Genomic DNA, 27,724 nt, shown 5'->3' on the forward strand with positions numbered 1-27,724 from the left:
GCAAGAATGAATAAGTTTTTATTACGGCATCGTGAGGATTAAGAATCCTGAGATTAGGGGCGCCCGGCCAGCTCAGGGCCTGGAGCAGCTGACTCCTGATCTCAGAGTCGCGAGTTCGAGCCCTACACGGGGCGCTTTTTAAAAAATGATTTTACTTTTTAAAAAATCATTTAAATCAGATTTCTTTTATTCTAAAATGTAGCCGAAGTTATCCACATGGAAGAAATTAAAGTTAGTCCTGAGAGCTAGACGTGAAGAATTTTGGAGTCCGAAGCCCTCCACGCTCAGGGCAGACCCACGTGGGGCATGTCGGGGAGGCCCCAGAGAGCCTTTCCAGGGCTGTGCACGGTACAGAGCCCACTTTCCACATCCCGGCTTGAAAGGAGAGGCTACTGAAGCTCATCATTTACTATACTTTACTAAATTATACTAAAAATGGAAGGTGACTTCTAAAAACGCTCAGTGTATTATGTTCTCTATCAGTGGTCCCAAACCAGCAGCATCAGCCTCACTGAAAATTTGTTAAGATGTGTAAGTTCTCAGGCCATAACCCAGATCTACTGAGACTCTGGAGGGGGACACAGCAACCGGTTTTAACAAGCCCCTCTAGGTGGTTCTGATCCATGCTAATGTTCGAGAACGACTACATTATAGTATACTCCACATTCTGTTTTCGTTCTATGAATAATAAGTATCAAGCTTTGTAAACATGCAAGGTAAATATCTTCACCCTTTTATAGGTAAGGATCCCCTTAATCTTATTATTTATTCTATTAATATCAAAATCTAGCATAGATTATGTATTTGATAATTGAAAAGATCATGTTGTAAAGGACCTCAAAGAGTGATGTCTTGAGTCTTATCCGAAGGCTGACAACGAATCCTATCTTAAAAGATCCATTAGGTAGTGATCCCAGTTTGTTTATAGTTCTAACATTCTGTGGCTATGTTTCGACATACGCATATCTTCAATACGGTATGTGGCACAAGAAATGCTTTAAAAGCCATTAAAAACTAAATTTCTTTTGAGCATTTAATATGCCAAACTCTCTGAAAGTGCCTCAATATCTAACAGACGTCCTCTTTAACCGGAGTTTCCAGTGCTCCGTCTACTAAACGGAGAACATCTGGACACCAGCTCTAATTACTGTTTGAACACTTGAATACGATTTGTAAGTCGGCCCTCCATCTCTTTTTCTAGACAATCCCAGTTCCTCCTCCTCTACTTGGTGTCTTGTCTCTTTCATCAACTCCGCAACCGTCCAGCAGGCTTCTGTGTCCCCGCCAAGTGCTCCGTGTTCTTCTCCAGGTAATGTCACCGGACAACACGCTACACTGTCCAGGATCAGTATTCACATGCTTATTTCACGTCATCTACATACTTAAATATTTACGTATTTTCTAAATGTGAAAGTGTAAAATTTAACATTCTGTAGAAGTGATATTTGAACTCTTGAAATGTGTGCACGGATTTGTTGTGTTGAACTGAAGAACAGCATTTTGAGCTAAAAGTGAAGGAGACGGCTTGGCCCAGGTCTCCTTTTTCTCGCCAGAACCTGACGTCTTGAGGCAGCAGCCCTGTCCCACAAGGCGGCCACAGCCACAGAGTAAATGGAAAACTCCGTTCCGTAAGCACACTGGCCATGCTTCCAGGGCTCAGTCGCTGCACATGAGGCCAGTAGCTCTGGGACGAAGCAGCACACATCTAGAACATTCCCCTCATCGCAGGAAGTTCTGTTGGGCAGCAGTGGGTGAAATGGCCCAAAGCCATACAGCCCGTCGGTGGCCGAGCCAGACTTTCCGGTTCCTGGTCCACACATATCCCGCCGTACTACTCTCTTTTAAAAGAAGGAAAATATGATAGATTACTTATCCTATCTACAACATTTATTAAGTTTTTCTACAAAGCACTGTGCTAGGCAAGGATCTTGACCCCAAGAAGATTTCAAAGAAAATTACTTTGGGTGAGATCGTCACCCGTAGGGAAAATGGCAGGTGTGTTAGTCACCTCTCCTTTCTGGCTCCCCGCTGTCAAATGTATACATGTATATAAATGCATGTGTCTATGGAAATGTCTGCAGTCCCTTTGACCTTTCTTGCTCCCATCCATCTTTTGGGTTCTATACCGTTTTCCCTCAAATGCCATTTTCACTCATGCTCTCCCCCTTGAAACTGTAGTGTATCACACATGACCAACAACTATGATCACATTGACAACGACTCATATTTGCATGACACTTTTACTGGCACATACGTTATCCTTTTTCTTTTCTTTTCTTTCCTTTTTCTTTCTTTCTTTTCTTTCTTTCTTTTCTTTTCTCTTCTTTTCTTTTTTTCTTTTCTTTTCTTTCCTCTACACACGACCAACAACTATGATCACATTGACAACGACTCATATTTGCATGACACTTTTACTGGCACATACGTTATCCTTTTTCTTTTCTTTTCTTTCCTTTTTCTTTCTTTCTTTTCTTTCTTTCTTTTCTTTTCTCTTCTTTTCTTTTTTTCTTTTCTTTTCTTTCCTCTACACCTCTACAAGTGCGGCTTGAACTCACAATCCAAGATCAAGGGTCGCACGCTCTACGAACTGAGCCAGCCGGGCGCCCCATCCCATTTCATTTAATTCCTATCTTTCTTTCCAGATTTCAAGACCTTCAATCAACTGTTGCCCTTTTATTTCATAAGATTGTTTTTTCTCAAACATTTTAAGTAGATTTGTTCTAAAAGTTCTAAAACCAGGAACATGAGCGTCATCTTTGACTTCTCTCACCTCCACTCCCCACCTCCAATTCAATCCATCAAGCAACATTGGCTCTGGGTCCAAAAATACATCTGGAATACACCCACTTCCCTCCATACGTTACTCGGCTAGCCTTCCCATAGCAAAGTATCACTGAGTGAGATAACGGAAATTAATTTCCCCACAGTCCTGGAGGCCAGAAATCCAACCACAAGGTGTCGGCAAGGCTGGCTTCGTCTGAGGTTTCCCTCAGCTTGGAGACGGTGGTCTCCTGGTGTCCTCACACGGCCGTCCCTCGGGGTCTCCGTGTCTTAATCTCTTATCAGAACACCAGTCACATTGGGTGAAGGCCCACCAACAGCACCTCATCTTACTGTAATGACCTCTCTGAAGGCTTCGTCTCCTCATACAGCCACATTGTGAGGTACTTCCACACATGAGTTTTGGGGAGGACACAATTCGGCCCATTGTGCTCCATTGACACCGAAGCCATCCATGCCCAAATTGCCTTCATGTCTGACTAGATGGCGATGCTTTCCACGTCTTCTCACTCCATCGACCGTACAATAGCCACAGTGCTCTATCTTTTAAAAACATGCACCACTCCCTTGCTTAAAGCCTTAGAGTGGTTCCCCGTTGCACTGCCATTAAATTCCAAACTCATTTCGATGGCTTATAAGATGTGTGTGATCTATTTCCCCAACTTCAACTCAGGCCATTCCTTCTTGCCTGCTCTGTGCCATTCGCAGCGACGTCTGTCCGTTCCTAGAACCCGCTAAACTCATCTCCATGTCAGGCCATGTGCATGTGCTGTTCTCCTGAGAACATTCAAATGCTTACGTCTCAGGTCACGTGTTACCTCCTCAGAAGAGTCTTCTCAGACTAACCACTCTTTCTTAAACATTTTTTTTCTTATTTTTTAAGTGAGCTCTATGCCCAACATGGGGCTCAAACACGCGATGCAAGATGAAGAGTCCCATGCTCCACCGACTGAGCCAGCCAGGTGCCCCTTGGGCTAGTCACTCGCGATTTATTTCCTAGAAAAATCGTAATTTATAATTACTTTATGCACTTTATCGTATTTTTGTCACTAGGCTGTATGTTTTTTAGAAGCAGTGATTTTGTGTTTTGTTCACAGTGTCCCGAGCATTAGCACTGTGCCTGGCGTCCAGTAGACTTCGTTGAATGGTCTCCCTCTCTCAGCATCTCTGCGCTCTATTCAAGGACGTCTGTAATCCCTCCTCTACACCATAGCAGGGAGCATTCTCTCGCCTGGAAACTGTTCCTCCTCTAAGCCAGTCTACGACTGTCATTCTCTCTTAGTTTTTTTTTTAATTAGAAATATTTATTTTTACGATTTGTTGGTAAATCTAAAGCATCATGAGGCATTTAGGTATGTGGCCATGAAGAGAACTACTTCGATGTATCATTTGTATTTCTGTGCTGTACATACTACCATTCCTCTTCTCTAAACCTTTGTAGTCATTTCCATCCCAATACTCTACTAGTAACCAACATATTATAAAAATACTGACAATGAACAGATCAAATAGCATTTCTCTTTTCTGTCACAATAAAAAAACTCCTGAAGAAAAATATTACATTGATTTTACTATTTTGCTCTGTGTTTAATAGTTTGTTTTTTAGGGGCGCCTGGGTGGCTCAGTCAGTGAAGCGTCTGCCTTCGGCTCAGGTCATGATCTCAGGGTCCTGGGATAGAGTCCCGCATCGGGCTCCCTGCTCAGCGGGGAGCCTGCTTCTCCCTCTTCCTCTGCCCCTCCCCCTGCTTGTGCACACACGCTCTCTCTCTCTCTCAAATAAATAAAATTTTTAAAAAAATAGTTTGTTTTTTCTTTCCATGTGCAATCACTTTAAAAAATGTTTTCATTATTGAAGTACATTGACCCGCAACGTTACCTTAGTTTTGGGTGCAGGAGAATCCCATGTGTCACTCAGTGCTCACGCGACGAGGGGGGTCACCGTCTGTCACCCTGCAACGTTATCAAGCTTTAACCGACTATGCTCCGTCCGCTGTGCCGCTCATCCCCGCAACTGGAAGCTTTGATCTCTCGACCCCCTGGCCCCTTCCCCTCTGGTGACCACGGGTTTGTTCTCCACATTTAGGAGCCTGTTCCTGGTGGTGGTGTTTCGTTTGTTAGACTCCACATGTGGCAGCGCATGTTACTTGTCGTTCTCTGACTTACTTCACTGAGCACAACACCCTCTGCTTCCCTCGTGTTGTTGCAGAACCATCATTTATTATTATTTTTTTAAGATTTTAAGTCATCTCTGCACCCAACGTGGGGCTTGAACTCTCAACCCCGAGATCGAGAGTCACAGACTCCATGGACGGAGCTGGCCAGGCACCCCCAGTTCCCTCTCGTTATGGATCGACCTTGGCCCCGACCTCTCCAGGTGCCCTCGGAGCTTTGGTGCTGTGTTTAGCCTTCACGTGTGAAGTACTTTTAAGCAGAATCTCTGTTTTATTCTATCATATGTTACGGGAATACAGGTGAGAGTTGACCAAGAATTTGGTTGAATTAAAGTTAATTTCTATTGTCATAGCTGGTTTTCACTTTACTATTTCTGTCACATGCCTTTCTAGTCATGAAAAAGGCAAGGAAAATAATTTGCAGATTCCTAGCTTCTGCTAAACCCCAGGGACTTATTTTTTCTCTTAAAGAAAAAAACCGCACACACACACACACCACCAAACCCAGTTTGGCCTGCCTATCGCCATGACCTCTACTGTGTGCCGACTCAGGACACGGAGCGGGTAGGGATGGCCGCGGCCGGGCTGCAGGGCGGACGCTGCTAAATGTGGCTTTTACTGTACGACTGCACGCTTCCCTTCTGTTCTTTGCTCTGCTCTTTTGTTTGTGTCTGTCTCTCTCGCTTAAACTGAAGCAGTGGAGAGCAGAGCACTGGGGTTGCCCACCGTCACCACGGACGTGGCCAAGGAAATACACAGGATCACGCTCGGCCCCACACAAACAGTGAGAGCATCTAAAAACGTAAATACCCCTTCACGTCCATCAGACCAAAAACCACGACAGCTTGTGACTCCTGTCTCCAGGAAAACTTCAAGGTTCTTGAGAGGGACTGGGTATTTCTCTGTAGGTCTCACCGCACCTGACACTGTCACAGGCACTAGAACGGAAACCCTCCAACGTAGACATTTTGTCTAATTTGCTCACTGCTGTACCTGCAAGGGCCTCGGAAGTGCCCAGCACGGGGTCGGCAGTCCACAGACACTTGCTGGAGAAGGAAGGACCTGGCTGGCTCGCTGGCTGACTAGGAAGCCTGCAGGCCTCTCTTGGACCGTCAGAGTCAGGTTTTCAAAGCTGTGATGACCAACGTTGATTGAGCGCGGCGCTGGGACAGGAATGACAGGGCAGGACAAGGGATTTCCCCTCCCCGACCACAACTTCCTACCACAGTTCCCACTTCCCAGTCCTCGGTACCGCAAATACTCAACATGTCATTATTAACCATTGCTAATGTTTTTGGGGGCCATGTTTGATGTTCTCTGCTGAGCATTCCATTGTCACACACTTCAGGATGCCCAGAGAGGTTTCCCTCGCTAGTAACTCAAGACGGGTCAATTCTGTGCTTTGACAACTATGATAATCTGCTAGTCGATCTTTGGACTTTCTTCATCCCCATTCGTCACCGCCAGACTAATCTTTCCAGAACACCACTTTCCTGATGCTACTGCCCTGCTCAGAAGTCTTCATGACCACTAGGCAACCCCATTTCCTGGTGGTGTGCCCGCAGCCCCCAGAGACCAGGTCACTCTGCCTCCTCTGTGTTATTACCCACACCTCCTCCACAGGACTCCTGAGCTCTAGCCGGTCGGGTGTACTGGAGTCCTCAAACCACCTGTGGAGTCCCCCAAACCGTCTGTATTGTCTTTGCTCACGAGACCCCAGGGTCCCAAGCTCTCTGGTCTTCAGCCTAAGGCCCCTTTGAATTGTCCAAATCACAATCCGGTGAGCCTTCGTCCCTTAAGTAACGTCTGGAATTTCTGGAATGCTCTCAAGTCCCAGGACACCGCTCTGTGGTCACCTGTCCCCATGGTCCAATTCCCCCTGCAGAGAAACCCTGCCCCCCTGGGTGGTCACAGGGGCTGCTTCCGAGACGGCTTGGGGGGCCGCTGCTGCCCTGTGTGCCCAGGCTGCCTGTCTAGTCCCACCGGTGTGGCTACATCAGGATCACAGCAGTGTGCGGAACGAACATGGGGCTGAGCGTGAGGGTGCTCTGGGACCTTCCTCACCCGTCTCCCCATGCCCCTCCCCACACCTGCAGTCACGCCAGAGAAGAGATGCTGAGCATCAGTCAAGCGCCAGGCACTGTGCTAGGCTCCCGGGTGTTTTCATGACAGACACTAAACAGTTACAAATAGGCGAGCTGAGCAAATCATTCTACATGTGTGACACGCTGCCAACGGAGCTCGGGGCACACGCGCACGTCCTCCCCATTCTCTGGGGCCCAGAGCAGGGGAGCTAGTGCCCCACCTCTCATGCCAGCTCTGGTCAAATCAGCAATAAAAGAACCTATGAAAAAGCAATTCCGAACTTAAGGAAGACAGTTTTTTACATTATTATGCAGTTCAGCTCCCGATTTTTTCACATTTCCTCAAATATAGAATGAAAAGAGCCCAAATCCACACACACCGAGACCAAGTGCTTGGCCCCGTTCTAAGCCCAATAAGATGTATTAACGTATGTAATTGTCACAGTAACCTACAAAGGGAAGCCCTGCTCTCCCATTTTACAGATGAGGCAAGTCAGGCGGGAGAGGTTGTAAGCAGCTCAGTCCCACAGCAAGTACAGCAGAGGTAAGAGCCCAGGCCGCCAGGCTGCCCGGCCCAAACTCCTCATTGCTGTGCTGCTGTACCCTCAACACCGATAATGCGCGTGACCACAGAGGGTCACTGAAGTGATCGCCCAGAACCACGGGGTCATCTTCCTCAGAGGTGTTTTGTGCCTCCGCCTCTCATGCAGAGACAGGACACTGGCCACCCCACAGGATCCGTCCCCAGCTTGGGCTCGGGACTTGGACCCCAGGGCCAGGCTCCCGCTCCCTGCCACCTCTCGCGTCCTGCCCCCACACTCCCCTGTCCAGGTGCTGATGCCCTGCCCCTCCTCCGTGGAAGCCAGACTAAGGCTGGACTCAGGCAGCAGCTGGGCTCCACAGACACACTCTTACATGTGACCTTCTCTGGTAGGCTTAGAGAGACTGGGTCTTCCCAAAGTAAACAGCACAATGCCTCGCTACAAGAACCGCTGATTGACCAATTGACAGATTAGGAGAGGGTCCTCAGGTTGTAGAGTCTGTGTGGTATGCAGCAGGGCTGGTGCGACGTTTTAGTTCTTAATGTTACGTTTCTTATATGGCTGAAAAAATACCTACAGATATTAGGAACATATCTGGAAAATATTCATTCAATAAATATTTGATATGCCAAGCACTGTATTAGAAATGAGGCAAACTGTCCTGAGCTCTATACCCTAATTGCCAACTGTTTTCCAGATAAATCCACAGGGACAAATCCCTATCCCTACAACACAGAAGCATATTCCAAACTTGCCTCTCCTCAAAGTCTCAACATTTTTTGTACGCTCTTTATCACCTTTGGGATGCCCATCAATCATTTCTTTCTTTCTTCCTCCCTCTCTCTCTCTTTCAAGATTTTATTTTTAAGGATTCTCTGCCTGCAACGTAGGGCTCAAACCCACAACCCTGAGATCAAGAGTCACATGTTCCACGAACGGAGCCAGCCAGACTCCCCCAGTCATTTTTTCCATTAAAAATCTTAAGTCACATATTCATGCTACGAACGTAACGAGGACACAGGAGAATGTAATGTAAGGCTCTCTACTTGTCTGCCAGCTCAGTTCCATCAGGGCAACTCTCTGTGCATATGTGGCTCCTCTCCTAGCTGGGGGATAGCTGCAGTTTTAATTTATCATGTGATAAAAGAGTTTACGATTACTTTCAGATCGTTACTTTTTTATTGAGGATTTTAAGTGGGACAAATGAAGCAAAGGAATTCCTACGCACTTTACAGCCCTAGAGATGTAAATCTTTATGCAATGAAGAATGTAATGAAATGAAACTCAGATTTAAAAAGCAAACAGTTCATATTAATGACCAATAGAGCGATGTTCAGTTTCCCGCCACAATTTCAACCCAGAATTAATTAGCTTCTAAAACAAAACACATGGAAAATTGAGGGCTTACATAAACCTTAATGCAACAAATATGAGCTAGATTTTTAGTTCTTTGTAACTCTCTGTAAAAAGTCCACAACTGTACTGGCGTGGATTGTGCTCGGGATGGACTGTGGCCCTTACGTTATCTTCCAGATACGTTTAAAGAAAGGCATCTCGGTACTTGTCTCCTTCTGCTCCAGGCAGGTTCTCTACATTTTACTTGAATTAACTTGCAAAGTAAATGTTTACCTATAAATTGGCATTAAAATTAAAAACTGGTAAATAAAACATTATCAAAATAGGTAATCTGAAGGAATACCGTTAAGACATCTCCCCCACACCGTAACAGTGGTATAAAACGTGAACATGACGCTTGATCGGGTCCACGATGAAGTAAGAAAACGTCTGTTCGTGACTCTTTGTCGAAGGGTAGCACGCACCAGCAGAGTCCTGCAAGAGGTACAGCTGCATTGTAGATTAGTCTACCACGACATTCAAGGAATAGCCAACATATTTAACTATTATATATTTTCTGTTAAAATGTCATGAAACATACATCAAATCTTTGACAGTAATTGGTAATTAACTGATATTTTAAAATATCTATTGACAGCACAGTCTACTGCACTAGGTACGTACAAACCCACATAATTCTTGACCTTAAGGAATTCATAGCCCAACAGGAAATCTTATCTTTTGACAAGTATTTTTAAAGTGCTACTATTGCAAAAATTTCTATTTTGCAATTTTTTTCTACCTTTGCTTTCTTTTAGAATGTGGTCCTTACCTACTATGAGGGAAGCAACTATGTTTCCCTTGTTTATCAACAAACAGTGCCCTAGCCCAGCACGGCAGCTGTACACAATAGATGCTCAATATTTACTGATTGAATAAAGATACTTAGAAACCGCTTCAAATGTGCGGGTAACCTTCGCATGACCCTAGAATTTGAGCGTCGGATTCTGTGATATAAAGCCACGTACGGCGTTCTTACTCGTGTGCCGCATACATGATGGCCTGACAGACTAGAGAGCCGTGCCCCACTCCATCTGACCCACAGAATCAGGCCTTAAATACGTGAGGACTATTATTAGACACGCACGACACAGAGGAGGGGAGAGGTTCGGGTGACTCTCCAAATAAAGGCAAACCTGATCAACTTTTACTTTTAACAAAGAACTAAATACCACCCTATTTCCTCCTCAGCACAACCTTGACCTGGCTGCTCACTGCAGTTGTAACAGTCCTCCGAGTAACAAGTGATTAAGCTGATCGTCCGAATCCCCCTCCACACTTACATACGCTGTGACTTTAAAGACGGAAGACGTAATTTGTATTTTCTTGGTCTGAGGATTCTTTCGAACACTAAAATGGGGGAAAGGGGGCACATTTTAAATATAGCAAGCACTGGCATATTACATTTAAAACACTGATCGTTTTAGTTTTCAGGTGTTCTTATTCATATATAACAGAAATAGGTCATGTCCACCTAGACTGGTTTGAGAAGGACGGCGTCTGCAGCTTTATCCAAGGACAGGGCAAGGTCACCTAGCTGAATGGCAGAAAACGGAACTTGAGGGTGGGAGGCGTTGTGCTCTGATGATGAAAGGTCTCCCAGTCCAGAGACAGTTATTAGAACAAGAGGAGATAGTAAGAGTCGAACTGGAGCGTACACGGCTCTACGGGGCAGGTACGAGCACGTGAACTATGGGATTAAACCATCTCAGCACACAGGCCAGTTCTGCCCATTGGGCAGCATCAACCCTCCTGAACGTCACTTTTCTCCCAGGTGACGTAGGCGTGCCGGTTCCCTTGAGGATTACCTGAGAACTGAGTGGGATAAGGTCTAAGAAAACTGTTCGTTAAGTTATGGATTATTAAATTCTGTCATGTGACAGTCGTTTTCTCTCAGTCACTCTCCCCACGGAAGATCGCCTGTGGCAATGTGTAGTGGGGGGCGTGCTGGGACACGGGGGACGAGCCACAGAGAGAGACTTAGACACATGATCTTTGTCGTGCTTTACAATCTGCCAAACGCCCTCATATACTGGACTCCATCTGAAGATACCACAGCTCAGGGAGCTTGGTTGGCACTATTTTACCAAGTCTATAGACAACAGAACCAGAGAAGTTAAACTAGATATTTAAGACATTCCGACTACAGGTGGTATTTCTGGGAACAGAGTCAGGTGACATGGCGTGCGGTTCCTTTCCCTGCGCTCGCTAACACACGGCTCCAAGGCACTCCTCACGTGGGACACATGTAGGTGACATTTAATGGAAGATACACGTCTTCTTCACTTTACAGGCCCAAGTACTGCTTCTCCTTCACTACGAATTTAAACCCAGAAATCATGCAATTAAATTAATTTCCATATACCTCTATGACATGGATTGAGGTCACTTTCTTTTTTTAAGTAGGCTCCACGACCTGCGCAGAGCCCAACATGGGGCTTGAACCCACCACTCTTGAGGTCGAGACCTGAGCTGAGATCAAAAGCTCACCGCTCAAGTGACTGAGCCACCCAGGCACCCCAAGGTCATTTTCTTTTATTTCTCAAATGCTTAACACGTACTGCTTAAAACCTGAAGACGACACTTACAATTCTGTGCTTACGCAAGGGATGACTGTAACTACGACGTAGGAAACACTTACACCGTGCCCACCGGTACGACACCCGAATCAACCCACGGAACACACCTACGGCTACCACTGACTTTCAGTCTGGATCTGGAGGTGGTTATAGGGTATGAACATATAACAATTCACTGTGCTGCAGGTGCACTGGGATTCGTTCACTTCACTGTAAATCAGCCCAGTTAAAAAAATGATCAAAAAACCCCCAAACAAACCCCTATGAAAGTTTGTGCTTATCAAATAAACTTAGAAGAAAATTTAGTGTTTAACAATCACTCAAACATACCAACATGCACCATGCGTAAGCATGTTACTTACAAAAAAGGAACTGCCATTTGAACGTTATTAGAAGTCGGTTCCTAATAGAAATAAACCATATTATTCCATTCTATTACCTCTGATTCTGTATTACTATTACTTTAAAGTAGCTCTAAAATAATTTCTATTTGTTATAGATCAAGTAGAGAGTCCCCTGCCCGATATCTCCCAGGTGACAAGAGGAGGAAAGACAGAGTGACGCTCGCTCGGGCTCCAGGCTGCACTACTAACAGCAGACCTACGTCCGACCTGCGGCGTCACCCCTCACTCCAGATAACCGAGGCTTTCCAGTGCGAGAACATGGTTTCGGTAGAGTTCTGTTTAAAAGTGTGATTATACTAATGGTTTAGAAATAAAATAACGAACAGTTTCTTAAAATCATCTGTGCTAACTTCTGAGGCTCCATCCCACATTGACTCTAAACAAGTTGCACAGACCATTCTAGGTAACTCTGCTCATTTTGAGAAACAAGAATCCCACTGTTTAATTAGCGTCTGAAGCCATAATCTAAGTCTCTCAGTTCAAATCATAAAATTTCACATCTGGGGCAGATATGCAGTTTGGAAAACCTCTTCAAAAACTCTGACAAGAGCATGTGTTTAATATTGGAAGCAGAAAAGACAACGGCACCTTTAGTAACTACGCAATTATTTCTGCATCGACATTTCTGAAACGTAACAACTGTTCATTCACTCTCTAATGAAATGGTTCTAAAGTACCACCATATTATTTAAAAGAACCATAATCCTTGAAAAGAAGGCATTTTCCAGAACATTTAAAAAGTGTTATTTTATAGGACTTGTAATAATGGACGAGTGAAAAATATCTTAAGAATGTTTTTACCCTTCTGCGTGAGCCAGAGACCACTAACACCCAGCTCTGTGATGTGCGTCCAGCGCTACAGACATGAGGGACGGACTTTTCCGGAGGGGACTGGTGATGACGTTTCTCTGCAAGGGCACAGCTACTATGTGTACAATTAGAAAGACAGCAGATGTTTTTCTAAAAAATGTGAAAACATCCAAAACTCAAGGGAAGGAACAGGAGAAAATGATTAATTTGGTTAACTGGTTAATTTGGCTTGTACAAATGACTTGTTTGGATATGTGGCTCAGGATTCTGAAAAATTACTGACGACACTTGGTGTTCCCACATCCCTTGATAACAGCTGTGTTGATCCACCCTATATCCTTACCTTAACCAAATGACACAGCATCGGACCTGAATCAACACAACGCAAGTTAGAGAGGCCGCAGGCCGTACAAGTGATAAGCAAACCAACGCACAGCTCTGAAGGGACTGGGATCATTTAATCCGTTCGATTGCCTGGTGTTGGCACTTACACCAGCTTAAGCAAGTGTTTATTCTAATCTTAATTTTCTACCAAAGTTGCTTTGGGAAGACAATTCCACATCTCCTCCTCATCCAGCAATGAAATTCATAAGCGTGCTTAAACTCGGGGCATCAGGAGAAATATTTAGTGGTTCTCAAGTAGGAGCGATGCTTTAAGACTTGTGACGTGTCTCCTGTGGGCAGGGGACAGACTGCCCTTCTCTCCACCGCCCTCAGGGACTCTATCCCGTCAAGACTTCCTAACTCCCACCTACCCTGACAAGCCCCTTTCCGAACTTCCGGGGGCATTTCTTACAGTCTCAATAGCGGCAAACATTTGCTTATACCAAATTGAACACCTGATTTCATGAAATTTTTACTTATTAAATATTTTAAACAATTCCTTTATGATACATTCGTTTCTTGTAATCTCCTTAAGGTCAAGGACTATCTGATGCTCCTCTTGTCATCTCTCTGGACCCTGGCACAGCTCTGTGCACAGAATTAACACCTGCTGGTTGCCTGATAAAGTGATTCTGTGGACCCGATTCCTACCCTTTCTGTAAGATGCCCTGAGTTTTGAATCCTCATTTTACAAGTGGCCGTCACCCCCGGAGCCGTACTTTTTCTTAGCACCCAAGGAATGTAGGAGAGAGTCATAGGTGAGAATCCAGGAAAGGGGACGCTGGGGAAAATGTCAGTTCCTCCAGGTCTAGGTTCTGAAGTTACTACTATTTCAAACACCTCCAGCAGAATCCCCTCCTCCGCCACACAGGCTGGTGAGGAATTCCTCAGGTTCATGTGGCCAATGAAGCAGAGCACGCTGTAGTGGCAGCAGTGTGTGTGTGACCGTGCGTGTGCGCGTGTGTACGCGAGTGCATGTGCACGCACGTGTACATGTGTGCGTGAGCGCGTGTGTGCGCGTGGGACGAGGTACACCGAGGGGACACTACAGGCAGCGCTAGGAGGAAGCTTCGTGAGCTGTAAACGCTAAGGACAGAATATCTTGGATGAAAGTATGCATATGTTTTCTGAAATTCTGTTTCTAACATAGCTCTTTTCACCATCTTTATGTACTGACACAATAACTTTTTCACAAAAATCAGAGGCAAATTAAAGAAAATGTTTTTAAAACTGTACTAAAACAACAAAGTAAGATAACTAAATCACGTAGCTTGTTGTGCAGCTGTAGGACACACGGAGCAGAACTGACAACTGAGGTCAGTATGGGTAACAATCAAGAGTCCAATGAGACGCAAATTCTGCTGTTTTCCTATTAAAGTACAATTTTGTAACTAAACCCTGGGACCCTTTGCTTTCACTGTTTTATCGCTTTAGCCTATAAAGGTACCAGTATCTGCATCACTGAAAAACCCAACCCAATGAAAGCAAAAATAAATGATTTATAAAGTTTTTATCCTAATCTGATCTTCAAAAAGAAAAAAAAAAAAACCCTAGTGGGATACCTAAAACAAACTGGGACTTGGGATTAATTTGGAAAGGTAAAGATCGCACCCAGATGAAAATTCTTGCACCTCCTTCGAACACAGGTGATACTTTACTGCTGGTGCAGTGAATTCACACATGCCGAGGGATCTCTCGCACAGGCCTGGGGGACGGCGCCGTGTGGCGGGCTGGCAGCCAGTTTGCAGGGGAAGCAGGGACAGGTGGGTCCTGGCCTGGGAGAGCAGGGGTGGCTGGGAGGCGGGGCGGGGCCCTGCGTTCACACTCTTGGGGTGCTAACAGGACCACAGCAGACGCAGGTGATCCCGCTGCACACAGACGACGCGCTCTAGGAGCCAGCGATGTCCCTGCTGTGGTCTGGCCACATTACCTCACTAGATCTTTATAGAGAAGCTTCGTGGTTTCCAAATACGGGGAAAGCACATCTTCATACTGACAAAGGGCTCCACCGAGGCAAAGATGTTTGAAAAGACAAAACAGAAACTCTTCTCTGTCAGGTTGGCTGAATACTTCATACTTTTCTGAGTCTTCCATGAGCAAAACCTATGGATGATGATAAAATTCATCTTAATGAAACATGATTTGAGGTTCTAATTTTTGTTTTCAAAAGTTTCAATTTATTTATTTACAAATAATCTTAGGCCTGTTTTAAGAACGAACCCTGAACAACTGGAAGGAGTGATCTACGAGACCGGCTCTCATTTTCCCTCCATTTTCTCAGGAGGTACTGATGTTCAGTGGCAGGAATAAACCTGAATCGAAGCCTTCTCTTCCTTCCCTCTGCACCTTTGCTCTAGTTTCTGTCTTTAGTCCTTGTACTACTGCAATCTTAGCATGGAGTCACCTGAAATCTGGGCAAACAAGGAGCTGTAAAAAGGTGGAGAAACCTCTCCATCCCATAAGGCCTACAACCTTTGCTTCAATCTGGAGGCCACCCCAAGGGTGGTGTCCTAATCCCCCCGAGCGTGTGCATGGCCTCCCTGCCCCGCTCACTCCACTGTGGACTCTTCAGGCCTCTTCTTCCTACACACCACCAGTCCACACCGACTCTTGCTCTCTGGAGACCCTGCCAGCTCCTTCAGAGAACAGTGGGACTGGGTCTGATGTGGGCGATTTTCTCATCTTATGGGGCATTACACACAACGGACTAGTTTGTTGGCCGCGGCAGCTACGAACAAGGGGATGAGTGTACGCTGTAACATACGTTTCTTTTACCCAATTGTCCACATTCTGATCTCAAATGAATGTTCATCACAAGGTCACCAGACAGGAGGCATTTAAAAAACAATCAATTCTGGGGCACCTGGGTGGCTCAGTTGTTAAGCCTCTGCCTTCGGCTCAGGGCGTGATCCCGGCGTTCTGGGATCGAGCCCCACATCAGGCTCCTCTGCTGGGAGCCTGCTTCTTCCTCTCCCACTCCCCCTGCTTCTGTTCCCTCTCTCGCTGGCTGTCTCTCTCTGGCTCAAATAAATAAATAAAATCTTAAAAAAAACAAAAACAAAAACAATCAATTCTGTGGTGTTGTCCCTGTGCAGGTGACGCAGTTCGTGAAAGCTAAAGTTCCACACAGGAGAAGACAGGTCCCGGGACCCGGACGCGCCACCTGCCCTGTGGCCCGCGGCCCCCTCCCTCCCTGGGAGGAAATGATGTGAGTTTGCAGCTACCTAAAGATCTGGCTTAACGTTAAGAGCGACTAAAGCTCTCAGGAATGACAAATTAACACATTCCTTGCGTGAGCACTCTTGTTACTGAACTGATTAGGCCGTGCAATTTCAAGATTACAGGAATGTGAGTATTTTGGGAATAAAGGTGAAAACAGTACGCATGTCTGGCTGCTCTCCCTCTCCACCCACAGCAGAGCCCGGCAGCGTCAGGGCCCTTGGAGAGCAGGTATGAGATGGTCAATGCGTCAGGCTGTAGGTTGCGATCAGCCCTACGGGACTCTGTGCCGCTGCACGGCTCGGGCTCACGCTGGAGGGCATTCACTCATTTTTTCAGCCAGAGAGCAACCAAGTTAAACCTTCCCTGTTGTCACAGAGTGGCAAAGAACACAAGAGCAAAACAGAGAGGCAACACGTAGGAAAACAGACACCCAGCACTTCCTGAACACAAGGGCTGCTCCTGGAAATAACCAAGACAGATCTGCAGAGCCGAGAAGGCACACCCGCCCCTGGAAGGTCGGCTGGCGAGCTCTCTGAAGCCAGGGACAAGGGCCTCGAGACCAAGGGGCACGTGTGCGGGCAGAGAGCAGTGACGAGACAAGAGCTGGCATCAGCAGCGCCCAAAAGAAGGAGCGCCAGACGAGACTAGCGATGCGATCTAAAGGTGAACTTCCCGTCCTTGCTAAAGAAGAGTAAGTGATGCCGGATTCTCACTGTGCAGTAGCCGCACCGTCTTCTGTTACACGTAATACACTTCACTACAGAGCAACGATACGGTCTCTCCAATTGTGTGTGCGTTTACTCTCAATGACTTAACTGTATTTTCTTGAACTAAGAGTTCTAGGTGTTCCACTAGTGTAGATGAACACACACTGGCTGGATACCTCCTGGTCCCCAACACACACAACTCCTGTGTGCAGAGCGCGTAGCAGTGACTTCCCTAGGTCATGCCCATCTAGATTTGCAAGAAATTAGACTTTGACTTCCATTCCCTCTTAGGGTAGAATAATGTGAGTAATTAATAGTAGTCATTAGTATTCCTGGAGCCTTACTGAGTGCCAGGCACTGAGCTACATAATTCTTACATCATCCCTACTTTACAGATGAAGAGAGAGGTCAAGTATCACAGTTATTAAATGGCAGAGCCTGGATTTGAACCTGTGTCTATTTGATACCAAAGCCCTAAATTCTGGGGCCCCTGGGTGGCTCAGTCGGTTAACCGGCAGGTCATGATCCCTGCTCAGTGGGGAGCCTGCTTCTCCCCCTCCCTCAGGTCCCCCCCCCCCCCGCTTGTGCTCTCTCTCAAATAAACCAATAAAACCTTTTAAAAAAAGAAGCCCTAATTTGTACCCACTTTGTAAATAGTCTTTCTTCATAATTAAAACAATGATAATAAATTTCATTTTATAACATTTCATACTTTTTAAAAAGTGCATTTAAATGCTTTCTCAACTCATCTCAACAATTTCAGAAAAAAGGCAGAATGGGCATTTTTATTATTATTGTTTTATTTATTTGAGTAATCTCTATACCCAACGTGGGGCTCAAACTCATGACTCTGAGATCAAGAGTCGCAGGCTCTTCTCATTGAGCCAGCCAGGCACCCCAAATGGGGCATTTTTAATAAGATTTATTTATGGCGGGGGGGGGGAGAGGCAGAGGGAGAGGGAGAGGGAGAGAGAATCCCAAGCAGACTTTGCACCAAGCATGGAGCCCAACATGGGGCTCAACCTCACGACCTGAGCTGAAACCAAGAGTCAGATGCTTAACTGACTGAACCACCCAGGTGCCCTGCCTACCCCCCCCCCCAGGCATTTTAATCTCTATATTGTACAGATAAGATCTTGGGGCTCTAGGTATTGAGTGATTTGCCTCAAGTTATTATCTTAAAAATAAAACTCAGGAATTAGGTAAATAATCTAGGTCTTCTGATTGAAGTTCAATACACCTCTTGCTAGAACCACAACAAGTTAATCAAATGGCTTTTTTGATCTCAGCAGTGAGATAAGAGGATTTTTACTACAGGGATGTTTTTATATATTCGTTGGATACGTTCAGAGCCCCATACTGAGGACAAACAGCCATCAGCTGAGCAGGTGAGGCTTTCTCTGCTCCAGCACCACTGATGTTCTGGGTCAGAGAACTCCGCGGTGGGGGCGGGGCTGCACATGGTAGGGTGCTTGGTGGCACCTCTGGCCTCGACACATTAACGTCAGTTGCGTCTGGTTGAAAACTGAAGTATACAACTAAGTTGATAGGAAAAGTCCCACCCAAGGAAAAAATCTACCAATGTAATGACTATTGCTGATCATTATTCATTGATAAGAGGTATTTTATATATTTTAGGCTGGCAAAAGTTTTTGACATTAAGCATTTCCTGAAATAAAAATTTATTAGTGAAATTTTAAAAATCTGTACTTACTTTTCGTAACTCATCAGAAATAGGAAAGGGATCACAAAAAGAATCTAAACATTTAACGATATGTCCATTGTCTCGTACGATATCTTCATCATACAACCGATTAAAAAATGACATTGAAAGCTGTGTACAAGGAACATTTATAGCTTCAATTTTTTTCACTTCAGTTCCTGAAAAAAAATTATTTTACAGATATAAAAATTAACTTAGTATTCTCAATTATTTCTAAAATAAATACCACCATGCAGAGATTCTAAGTAGCCAAATATGACATATATCAAAGGACACATTGGTTTAGGGACTTTATTATAAAGTTCTTACTTTGCAGTTTGTTCATTTTTATTAATCATTAAAAGTCTGGAACAAAATTTCACTATTTCAGGCCTAGATGAGGGATATGTAAATTAGAAAATGCTTGAAAATGAGATACATGTTTTGTGTAGGTGTTCTGACCTCAGTTTTAATCCATATGTTAGAAGTGCCTATAAAAGCATAGGAACGTTTTGCAAAATGATTTTGGATTTGTATTATGTTCAATGCCTTATAATTCATATTTCAAAAACTTTAATTAATGTAAGTAATGGGTGTTTCTAAAGCCCTGAGGATGTCTTGAAAATTTTTCTCCGCATTTAAAAATTTCTCCCTTGTGATCTCATTTACAGCGTTTATTACGAAAAACAGCTTTTCCAAGTCAAGGTAAGTTTCAAGCCTGGCCCCAATCATGTCACAAGTCTGGAATCAGAGAAACTTGTAACCACGGTGCTCTTTCTGTTTTCCTCTTGTACCTCTACCCCCCGCCCCCCACCCCACCCCCACACTTCACACCTTCCCGCACCCCAAACTGATTTCCTCAATGTGTCCTTTGGGAGTGGATTTTCCATTATGAGAAGTTCTTCTAAATTACAGAAAGGCACAAGGATTAAAATGAGCATTTTTATTATTTCGTCGAAGAATCACTCAATTTCTCTTTTATGCGCCCTCATACACACATGCGCACACACACACACACTCTCAGATATAAGGGAGCGGTGTTCTTTCTTGTGAGTTCTCCCTAGAACAGCATACCCAGATGGGGGAGCCCTTGCTCCTCCCTCTCCCTGATACATCTGCTTCATCTCTGACTCCAGATGTAGCCTGAGCTTGAGAAGAGTAACACTGGTGATTATTTGCACTTCCTCCTCCTGGCTGTCCACCCAGTCTGGCTAGGACCTGCTGCTCTTCTTCTGGTCCTGCGCTGGACTTCTGTGGAGGCACGATGGTGTCTGGAGACAGGAACTGGGTCTCGACAGCACAGCGTAGATCCAGACAGTCTTTGAAGATGGGCTGGTTGCCACTGGAGTTGGAGGGACTGATATTGGGCAACATGCCCTGTTAATAAATCTACCCTAGCTCTGATGCGGGGAGTGGCAGCAGGGTTTGGATGGTGAGAAAAGGTAATTAAATTCAAAACACTTCATCGGAGGCACGGAAATAGCATTTGCTATGGACTGAATTATGTCCCTCCAAAATTAATATATTGAAGTCTAACCCCCAAATGTAATGGTATTTTGAGATGGGGGCTTTGGGTCGGGTCAGGACTTCATCAGATGAATTTTGAAGGGATACAATTCAGCCCCTAGCATTCTACCTCTGCCCCTCCACCCAGTTCATGTCCTTCTCACATGCAAAATAAACTTACCCTATCCTAACAGTCCCCAAAGTCTAACCTCATTCTAGCATCAACCCTGAAGTCTAGAGTCCAAAGTCTCACCTACATATTACCTCAATCAGATATGGGTGAGACTGGAGGTTCAATTCATCCTGGGGCAAAATTCCTCTCTCACTATGAACCTGTGAAACCAGACAAGTTACATGCTTCCAAAATACAATGGGGAGACAAGGAATCGACATTTCCATTCCAAAAGGGGGAAGCAGAAAAAAAGGGGTGATGGTCCCAATCAAGCCTGAAACCTGGCAAGGCAAATTTCACGAGATTTTAAGCCTCAAGAATAATCCGTTTTGGTTCAATGTTCTGCCTTCCCCACCCACTGGGGACGGTGGCCCAGCCTCTGAGGTGCTCCCCCTCTGTGCGTTCCTGAAACCGCGGGGCGGCCCTGAGGATCCAAAAGTTGCCTTTCAGTCCTTCTCTGCTCCTGAAGCATGGCTGTGTCTGTAGCCAAATGGCTCTCTGGTCTGGTCCTGTAGGATCTACGAAGTCTGTCCCCTGTAGTTCAAACTGGGCACAATTCCACCTCCATCCGGGCTTCTGTTGAAGTGCCTGGGTGAGGCCGAGTTACGTGCATTCTCTCATATCACACAGCTGTTCAGCCACATTTGTTCTCTTCAGACTAATCTTTCTCATTTGTTTTTGTTTGTTTGTTTTTTACAATATGATAAGGCTGAGAATATTCCAAATCTTCAAGCTCTGGTTCCTCCCTAACAATTCCTGCTTTAATCCATCTCTTTCCTTTCTTACTTTATTACAAACATCCGGGAAGAACCTGGCGGCTCCTGCAACACTGGGTTTAGATCTCTCTCAGCTAAACATACAATTTTATCACTTGCAAATTCTACCTTCCACAAAACACTACACCATCATTCAGCCAAGTCTCTGCCATTTTATGGACTGTTCTTCCTCCCGTTTCTGACAACAAGGTCCTTATTTCTGTATGAGACCTCCCTAGAATCAAGCTTCCCATCCATAGATCTGGGCTAGGATGCACCTCAAAACCCTCCCAGCTGATACCCATAGCGCAGTTTCAAAGCCACCTCCCCCTCTCTAGGTGTGTTACAGACACGCGCTGCTGCTCGGTGCCACAATCTGGACTAGTCTGCTTAAGCTGCTATCACAAAAACCAGAGACTGGCTGCTGTAAACGAGAGCCGCGGATTTCTCACCATTCGGCAGGCTGGGAAGTCCGAGATCGTGGCCCAGTGGACCTGGTTCCTGGTGACGCCCTTCCTGACTCGCACATGGCTGGGAGCTCTGCTCTCTCTCTTGTTCTAAGAGCGCTAACCCTGTCCTGAGGGCCCCTCACGATGTCATCAAAACTTAATTATCTCCCAAAGACCTCATCTCCAGATACTATAATGTTGCAGGTTAAAGCTTCAACATAAGAATTTTGGGGGGACATAATTCAGTCCATAGCACATGCTACCAGTTACGTAGAAATACGGTCAAATTATGTCTCCAGCATTTACAAGATACGTAGTGCATTGCTAGGATCACAAAGTTAAGAATGTATTTTCCCCCATGATACTAGCATTAAAATACACAGGTGTTCCCTATTTATTTGCTGTCCACATTGGTGCTTTTCTGACTGTACTTGTTTTAATGCTAAAATGGCAGAGGCAGGATAGTGGAGACGTCAGGGTCTTGAAGTCCGGAGCCTGGATTTGAATCTCAACTCTGCTGAACCCGGCCAGCTGTCAAATGGTGGCAAAGACATAGCTCATGAAGCTGACTCTTCGTCTGTGAAATAGGGACCACACTAACACCTCTTGGAGTTACTTCGGGAATTAAAGGACGTAATGACTAGAATGCTCTTAAGTGAGCACAGACGACGCATCCGTTCTACGTCCACCAGCAAAGAGCACAGCATGTCCGTGTGCAGAGGGCCGTGGCTGCTGGCGGAGGGGACACAGCGGCCCCAACAGCGGCAGGCCAGGCACTAAAGCCGGCAGGGACCGAGCTGCCGTCATCGCACTCTTCAAAACGGTTCACCTGCTAGAAGAATGTCTGCTCGCTCAGGTTTAAAAGGTGTTTATTTGCTTATAAAGGCCCACAGAGGGAAAAAGAGGGAGGACAGTTGATAATTCAGAGAAAGAAAAGCTGGCAGGAAAAAAAAAAGAGCTAGTGGGAGAACACTTGCAAACCACTGGAGACTTCTGCCTGGGAAATGGCGCTAATCTCCTGCCAACTTGTCAGAGGACTTCTAACTGACTCTGTCAGGCGCATGTGGAATTTCAGAGCCTCTCTCTTTGCAATGCCTTTTGTAAACACCAGCACAAAAGTCAGGACTGTTTTACTGTTTTGTGAAGTGTGTACCAATAGAGGGGAAGGTTGACTTTTTTTAACGAACCTTCTTTTTGTAAAACCTTCTTTTTGTAAACGAATTGACTGAAGTTACTGTAAACACGTTTTACACACACTGCGGTATGTATGCGCCTCTGATGATTTCCTCTTGACGACTCTGAACCAGTGGCACATTTGCTCAGATAGTTTAACTCCGTAAGTACTCTTAAGATCACAGCGTACCAGCTTTTTCCTTTATAAATTATGCAGTGGTCTTTAGCCAAAAGCAATAAAATGTGACCTATTAATTCTAACATCATGAACTGTTTGTAATCTTGTTCTTGACTAATACTTTAAGCAAAGTAATTTTTGTGTAAGACTACTAGAATTCCATGAACATGCAATGTACGAATTTACCAAAACAACCCCATCTCATTTAAAATCCACTTACATTTCTCTTGAGCACAAATCCACATTACTAACCAGATTTTCCTCCTAAAAGGAAGAACGATTTGTTCTCTTGTTAAAACACCTCAATCTAAAAATTGAAGTACAGTGTTCATGTTTTTGTTTTCAAAACAGCATTCTCTATTAACTCTGGTTTATTCCTTGACCTGAGAGTTACTTAAGAGATTTGAGTGTTATTAAGTGTTTGGGTAATTTTTTTAAAATTAATTAATTTTGGGGAGGGCAGAGGCAGAGGGAAAGAGAGAATCCTCAAACAGACTCCTCGCTGAGCACAGAGCCCAACAACCACAATGACGCGGGGCTCAATCCCTGGACCCTGAGATCATGACCTGAGCCAAAATCTAGAGTTGGACCCTCAACCCACTGAGCTGCCCAGGGACCCTGGGTGATTTTCCTTAAAGATATCTATGTTTCAAGGTACCATGAAATTATGATGTATATAAGGTTCTCTTTGTAAGAATGTAAGACTCTCTCCCGTGGTCTTATGTATTACTTTAGGAATTGCTCTGTGGCAGTGGCTCCCTCAGTCAGAAATCCAGGGCCCCACCCCCACTGACTGGGCCCCGGAATCCTCCCATCAGTGGACTCTTCCGTGACGCTCCCTCCTCTTGCTCGTACACTACTGCTCTGTTTTTACCCATGTCAGCCAGTTTCTGCAGTTTCCCTCACCGTTCCCTGCATCTAGTGGCGTCCACGGAAGGGGCACAAGAAGTACTTCCCCAGTGAAGGCAAAGAGAGAACGAGCGCTCTTGTGCGCCAAGCCAGGACAGGACCCTGATGTGATCAAACCAGCCAGTCATTGCTCACAATGTGGATGTGAATAATGAAAATTCCTGAGCAAAATTTTGTCACAATAATAAAACAGTCATCTGAAAAGATGACAGGAAATTTTATTTACCTAATGTAATCCACTGTCCAGAAGAATCAGAAAGTAACTTCAAATTGGGAATAACATTTGGGTCTTTGAAGAAAGCCTAAAATACAAATTTGAGGGGAGCCAGTTAGATATTTTATTATAAACAGCAGTCAGAATTAACTTCTAAAATAACTGTAATAAAATCTCATTTAACTCAAATTGGGGAAGGAGGACAATTTTAAATGGGTAAAATGTCTAATAAATGTTTTATAAAGAGATGAAGTTTTGTTAACTTCAAGTTGTTACCCTCAAATATGAACAAAACTGTATATCCAAGTACGGATATCTTCGGGACTTAATAAATAGAAATTCAAGATTTCCGGTGAAAAGTAGGAGGTTTTATATTTGAAAATTTTGATTTTCTTCAATCTTCAATCTTGCTTTCCCAAGTAATTGTTTTAGTAATCGCCACTCCCCTCACCCCACCCCCCCAACTAGAGCTAAAAATCTGAAAGTCATCAGCAACTGAGCTCTACCCAAGAGCCACATAGAAAAGTGACATATTTGACCTTCACCAGACCATTGCTGCTTCTGCCTGGTCACACTGAGCCTCTTTACTTTCCTTGAATGGGATGTCCCCTCCCTTCTCACAGACTTTAAACTTCCTGATTTCTCCACCTTAAAAAAGAGACTTCTTTAGTGTCCTGCTGGAACCAGTTCAGGACAGCCTGACAGCTAAACTCTCAGGAATCTTTGTTCGCTGGTTTTTATTTTATTTTTATTTTTTTATTTTAATTTTTTTTAAAGATTTTATTTATTTATGTGACACAGAGACAGCCAGTGAGAGAGGGAACACAGCAGGGGGAGTGGGAGACGAAGAAGCAGGCTCCCAGCAGAGGAGCCCAATGTGGGACTCCATCCTGGAACACCAGCCCAATGTGGGACTCCATCCTGGAACACCAGGATCACGCCCTGAGCCCAAGGCAGCCGCCTAACGACTGCGCTACCCAGGCGCCCCTGTTCGCTGGTTTTTAAACTACGGACCTTGTAGGTCAGGTCGCAGATTTTGATCTTGATCTAATGCTGGTTTAGACGAATGAGCATTGTGATCTAAAGGCAGTAGGAAGACACTACAGAGATTCAAGCAAGGAAAGATGGGACTAGTTCTGTGTTTACAGTTCGTTCTGGCAGCAGTGTGCAGAATGGACTGAGCTGCTAGTAAGAGAACAGTGTGGAGGGAAGGTACCACAGAAATCCAGAAAGATGTGATGCTCACATGAGTCAAGAGGACAGCAAGGGGGGAGGTAGAGAAGTGAATGGATCCAGTGACTATTTAGGAGGAGGGGACAAAGAGGGGAAGAGGAACCACAGATGACCCCTAGAATTTTTGCATGAATGTCATTTGAGGCTGAGAAACGGAAAAGTGAAGAGGACTAGGTGTGCAGGGTGAAGATTAATACAATAGGTATCTGTGAATGCCCACATTATGCAAGGCAAAAACTCCTCTTTCCGTGGTGTTTACATTCTATTGGTGGGGGAATAAAGGTAAACACTTCAAAGGTATCCTATGTGCCCAATTACAAAAAAATAACTTTTCCCCAAAACTATTCCTCAGGAAAAAAAGAAAGTTGCCTTATAACTTTATAAAGTCTTCCAAGCTAAAGAGGGTTTGTTCAATTATCTTAAATTGCATAATATACATTTTGAAAAGAAACATAAACTGGAATTAACCTGGTTTAATACTGATTAAACGTGGAATTAATACTGGTTTCGAATGCTTTTTAGATGTCTTCTGCAAAAATCAGTAAAAGGGAATTTTAATTCAGATTTAGTAATTATTCCTGGGGGGAAAGAATATCAACTCATTTTTTTTTTTTAGTATCGACTTATAATTGAATTTTATAGGCCATTATAAATGGAAGTAGTCTAAGTGACCTGCAGTGAACTGACCCGGAGTCAATGGAAATGTCTTCATAAGGCCCCTCAAAACAAGCAACATGATAGCTGTTATGTTGTTGGGGCTAATTATACACCCATAGAATAAAAACAAAAACAAAAGCACCAAAAAGCCCTCCCCTGATATATGCAAATGGTATTTTGGGTTTGTTACAGAATTTCCAGGGAGGCATTAGAATGGACTACCTCAACTTTAGGGAAGCTGATGCACTTTGGAAATACAGGAGATGATTCACAAACAAGTCACACTGATAACAGACACTGATGTCAAAGTGCATGTAAAGATTAGAATAAACTTGTTTCATAAGATGTGAGAGTGGGAAAAGTATTTCTAAATTATTCTTTTATATAACATAGAATTTTCAATGTATTTCTATTTTATGCCGCACACAGGGAATAGAAGTAGATATTTAACTCTATCGTCTATCTGGCAAATTGCTGGGTTCTGATCCAATATCCGTTCCCTTCGTCCTTAAGGAATCCAGTTTTATTTCGGATAGCAACGTGCTCAGCTCAAAGCCTGCCCTCCTTGTTCCTGTGGTGTGAGGCCATGGAGTGTGAGAAGTGTGCTGCAGACCTGGGGAAAGCTCTAGAACTGGCTTCCCTGCACTTTATATGAGAGTCCCCTCCTTACCCTCCATCCCATGGGGAGGATGTCCACACCATACACCGTGCTCAGAGCTCTCTCAAGACTCAAAGCAAGATCTTAGATTCAACAATTCAGGATATTGCCACTTGGATGCACTTCAAGTTTAGAATGCCTGAAACCGAGCTCATTTTCCTTGTTTATTCTTTTGCATTTTTTGTGGCTTTAATGGCATCATCTACCACTCCGGTCAACCCAATCAGAAACTTGCTCATTCTACACGTCCCTCTCTGCCTTATCCTCAATATCCTATCAGTTCCTGAGTACTGCCTTTCTCCGAAGCATCTCTCCAGGTCATCCCGGTGGCTGCTGTCGTAATTCAGGGTGTCCTCTACCCCCTGCAGGACAAGTTTCCAGCCTGGTCTCACTGCCACCAGACTCAGTCCTAACAATCTACCCTCCACGCTTCTGCTAAGGTGACCTCAGTATTGTAAACGTTACTGGCTTCCGGAAAACCTCTCAGCGACTCCTCATTAGCCAGATAAAGCCCGAAATCCTCTGCATGGCACAAAAGGTCTAAAATACCCTCCCCGCCAAAGGTTGTCCATCTAACAAACTCCTACCTATCTTTCAGGGCCACCCTCAAATAAGATTGTCTTTTGTAAACCCTCCTCTGATCACCTCAATCAAAACGAAAAGAAAACCAAGACTTCTCTCTCTTCTGTGCCACCAACAGTGGGCTGCACATCCGGCCTGTTTCACCTGACTCCTCGCTCTGCAGCGCCAGCTTTGGACTATTTCCCTCTTTCACTGTGTCTTGTTCATCTGCACAGATCTAGAGACTACAAAAATGCTTCCGGAGGGAATGATTCCTTCCTTCCATCTATTTACTCTCTCGCAAATGAACTTTGGGAACATAATTTTTTTTTTTTTTTTAAAGATTTATTTATTTATTTATTTGACAGAGATAGAGACAGCCAGCGAGAGAGGGAACACAAGCAGGGGGAGTGGGAGAGGAAGAAGCAGGCTCATAGTGGAGAAGCCTGACGTGGGGCTCGATCCCATAACGCCGGGA

At 44.7% G+C, this 27,724-nt stretch overlaps 1 protein-coding gene across 6 annotated transcripts in view; it reads right to left on the minus strand.

The window, feature by feature from the left end:
- CFAP300 (cilia and flagella associated protein 300) overlaps nt 1-27,724 on the minus strand; it is a 31,949-nt gene continuing 4,225 nt past the window's right edge. For 2 of the 6 annotated variants that reach the window (XM_045797634.2, XM_045797635.2), the window contains exons 3-7: nt 24,150-24,225; nt 18,794-18,960; nt 15,081-15,253; nt 10,257-10,323; nt 8,739-9,408 (exon numbers count right to left, since the gene is read on the minus strand). In XM_045797634.2, the coding sequence (XP_045653590.1) occupies nt 9,280-9,408; nt 10,257-10,323; nt 15,081-15,253; nt 18,794-18,960; nt 24,150-24,225 (612 nt within the window). In that variant the 3' untranslated portion in view covers nt 8,739-9,279. The other 4 variants (XM_087868504.1, XM_087868501.1, XM_087868505.1 and 1 more) reach the window with 4 other exon arrangements.

This window comes from Ursus americanus, chromosome 16 (genome assembly GCF_024610735.1).
Source record: "Ursus americanus isolate L20-20 chromosome 16, mUrsAme1.1.p, whole genome shotgun sequence".
Lineage (NCBI taxonomy): Eukaryota > Metazoa > Chordata > Mammalia > Carnivora > Ursidae > Ursus > Ursus americanus.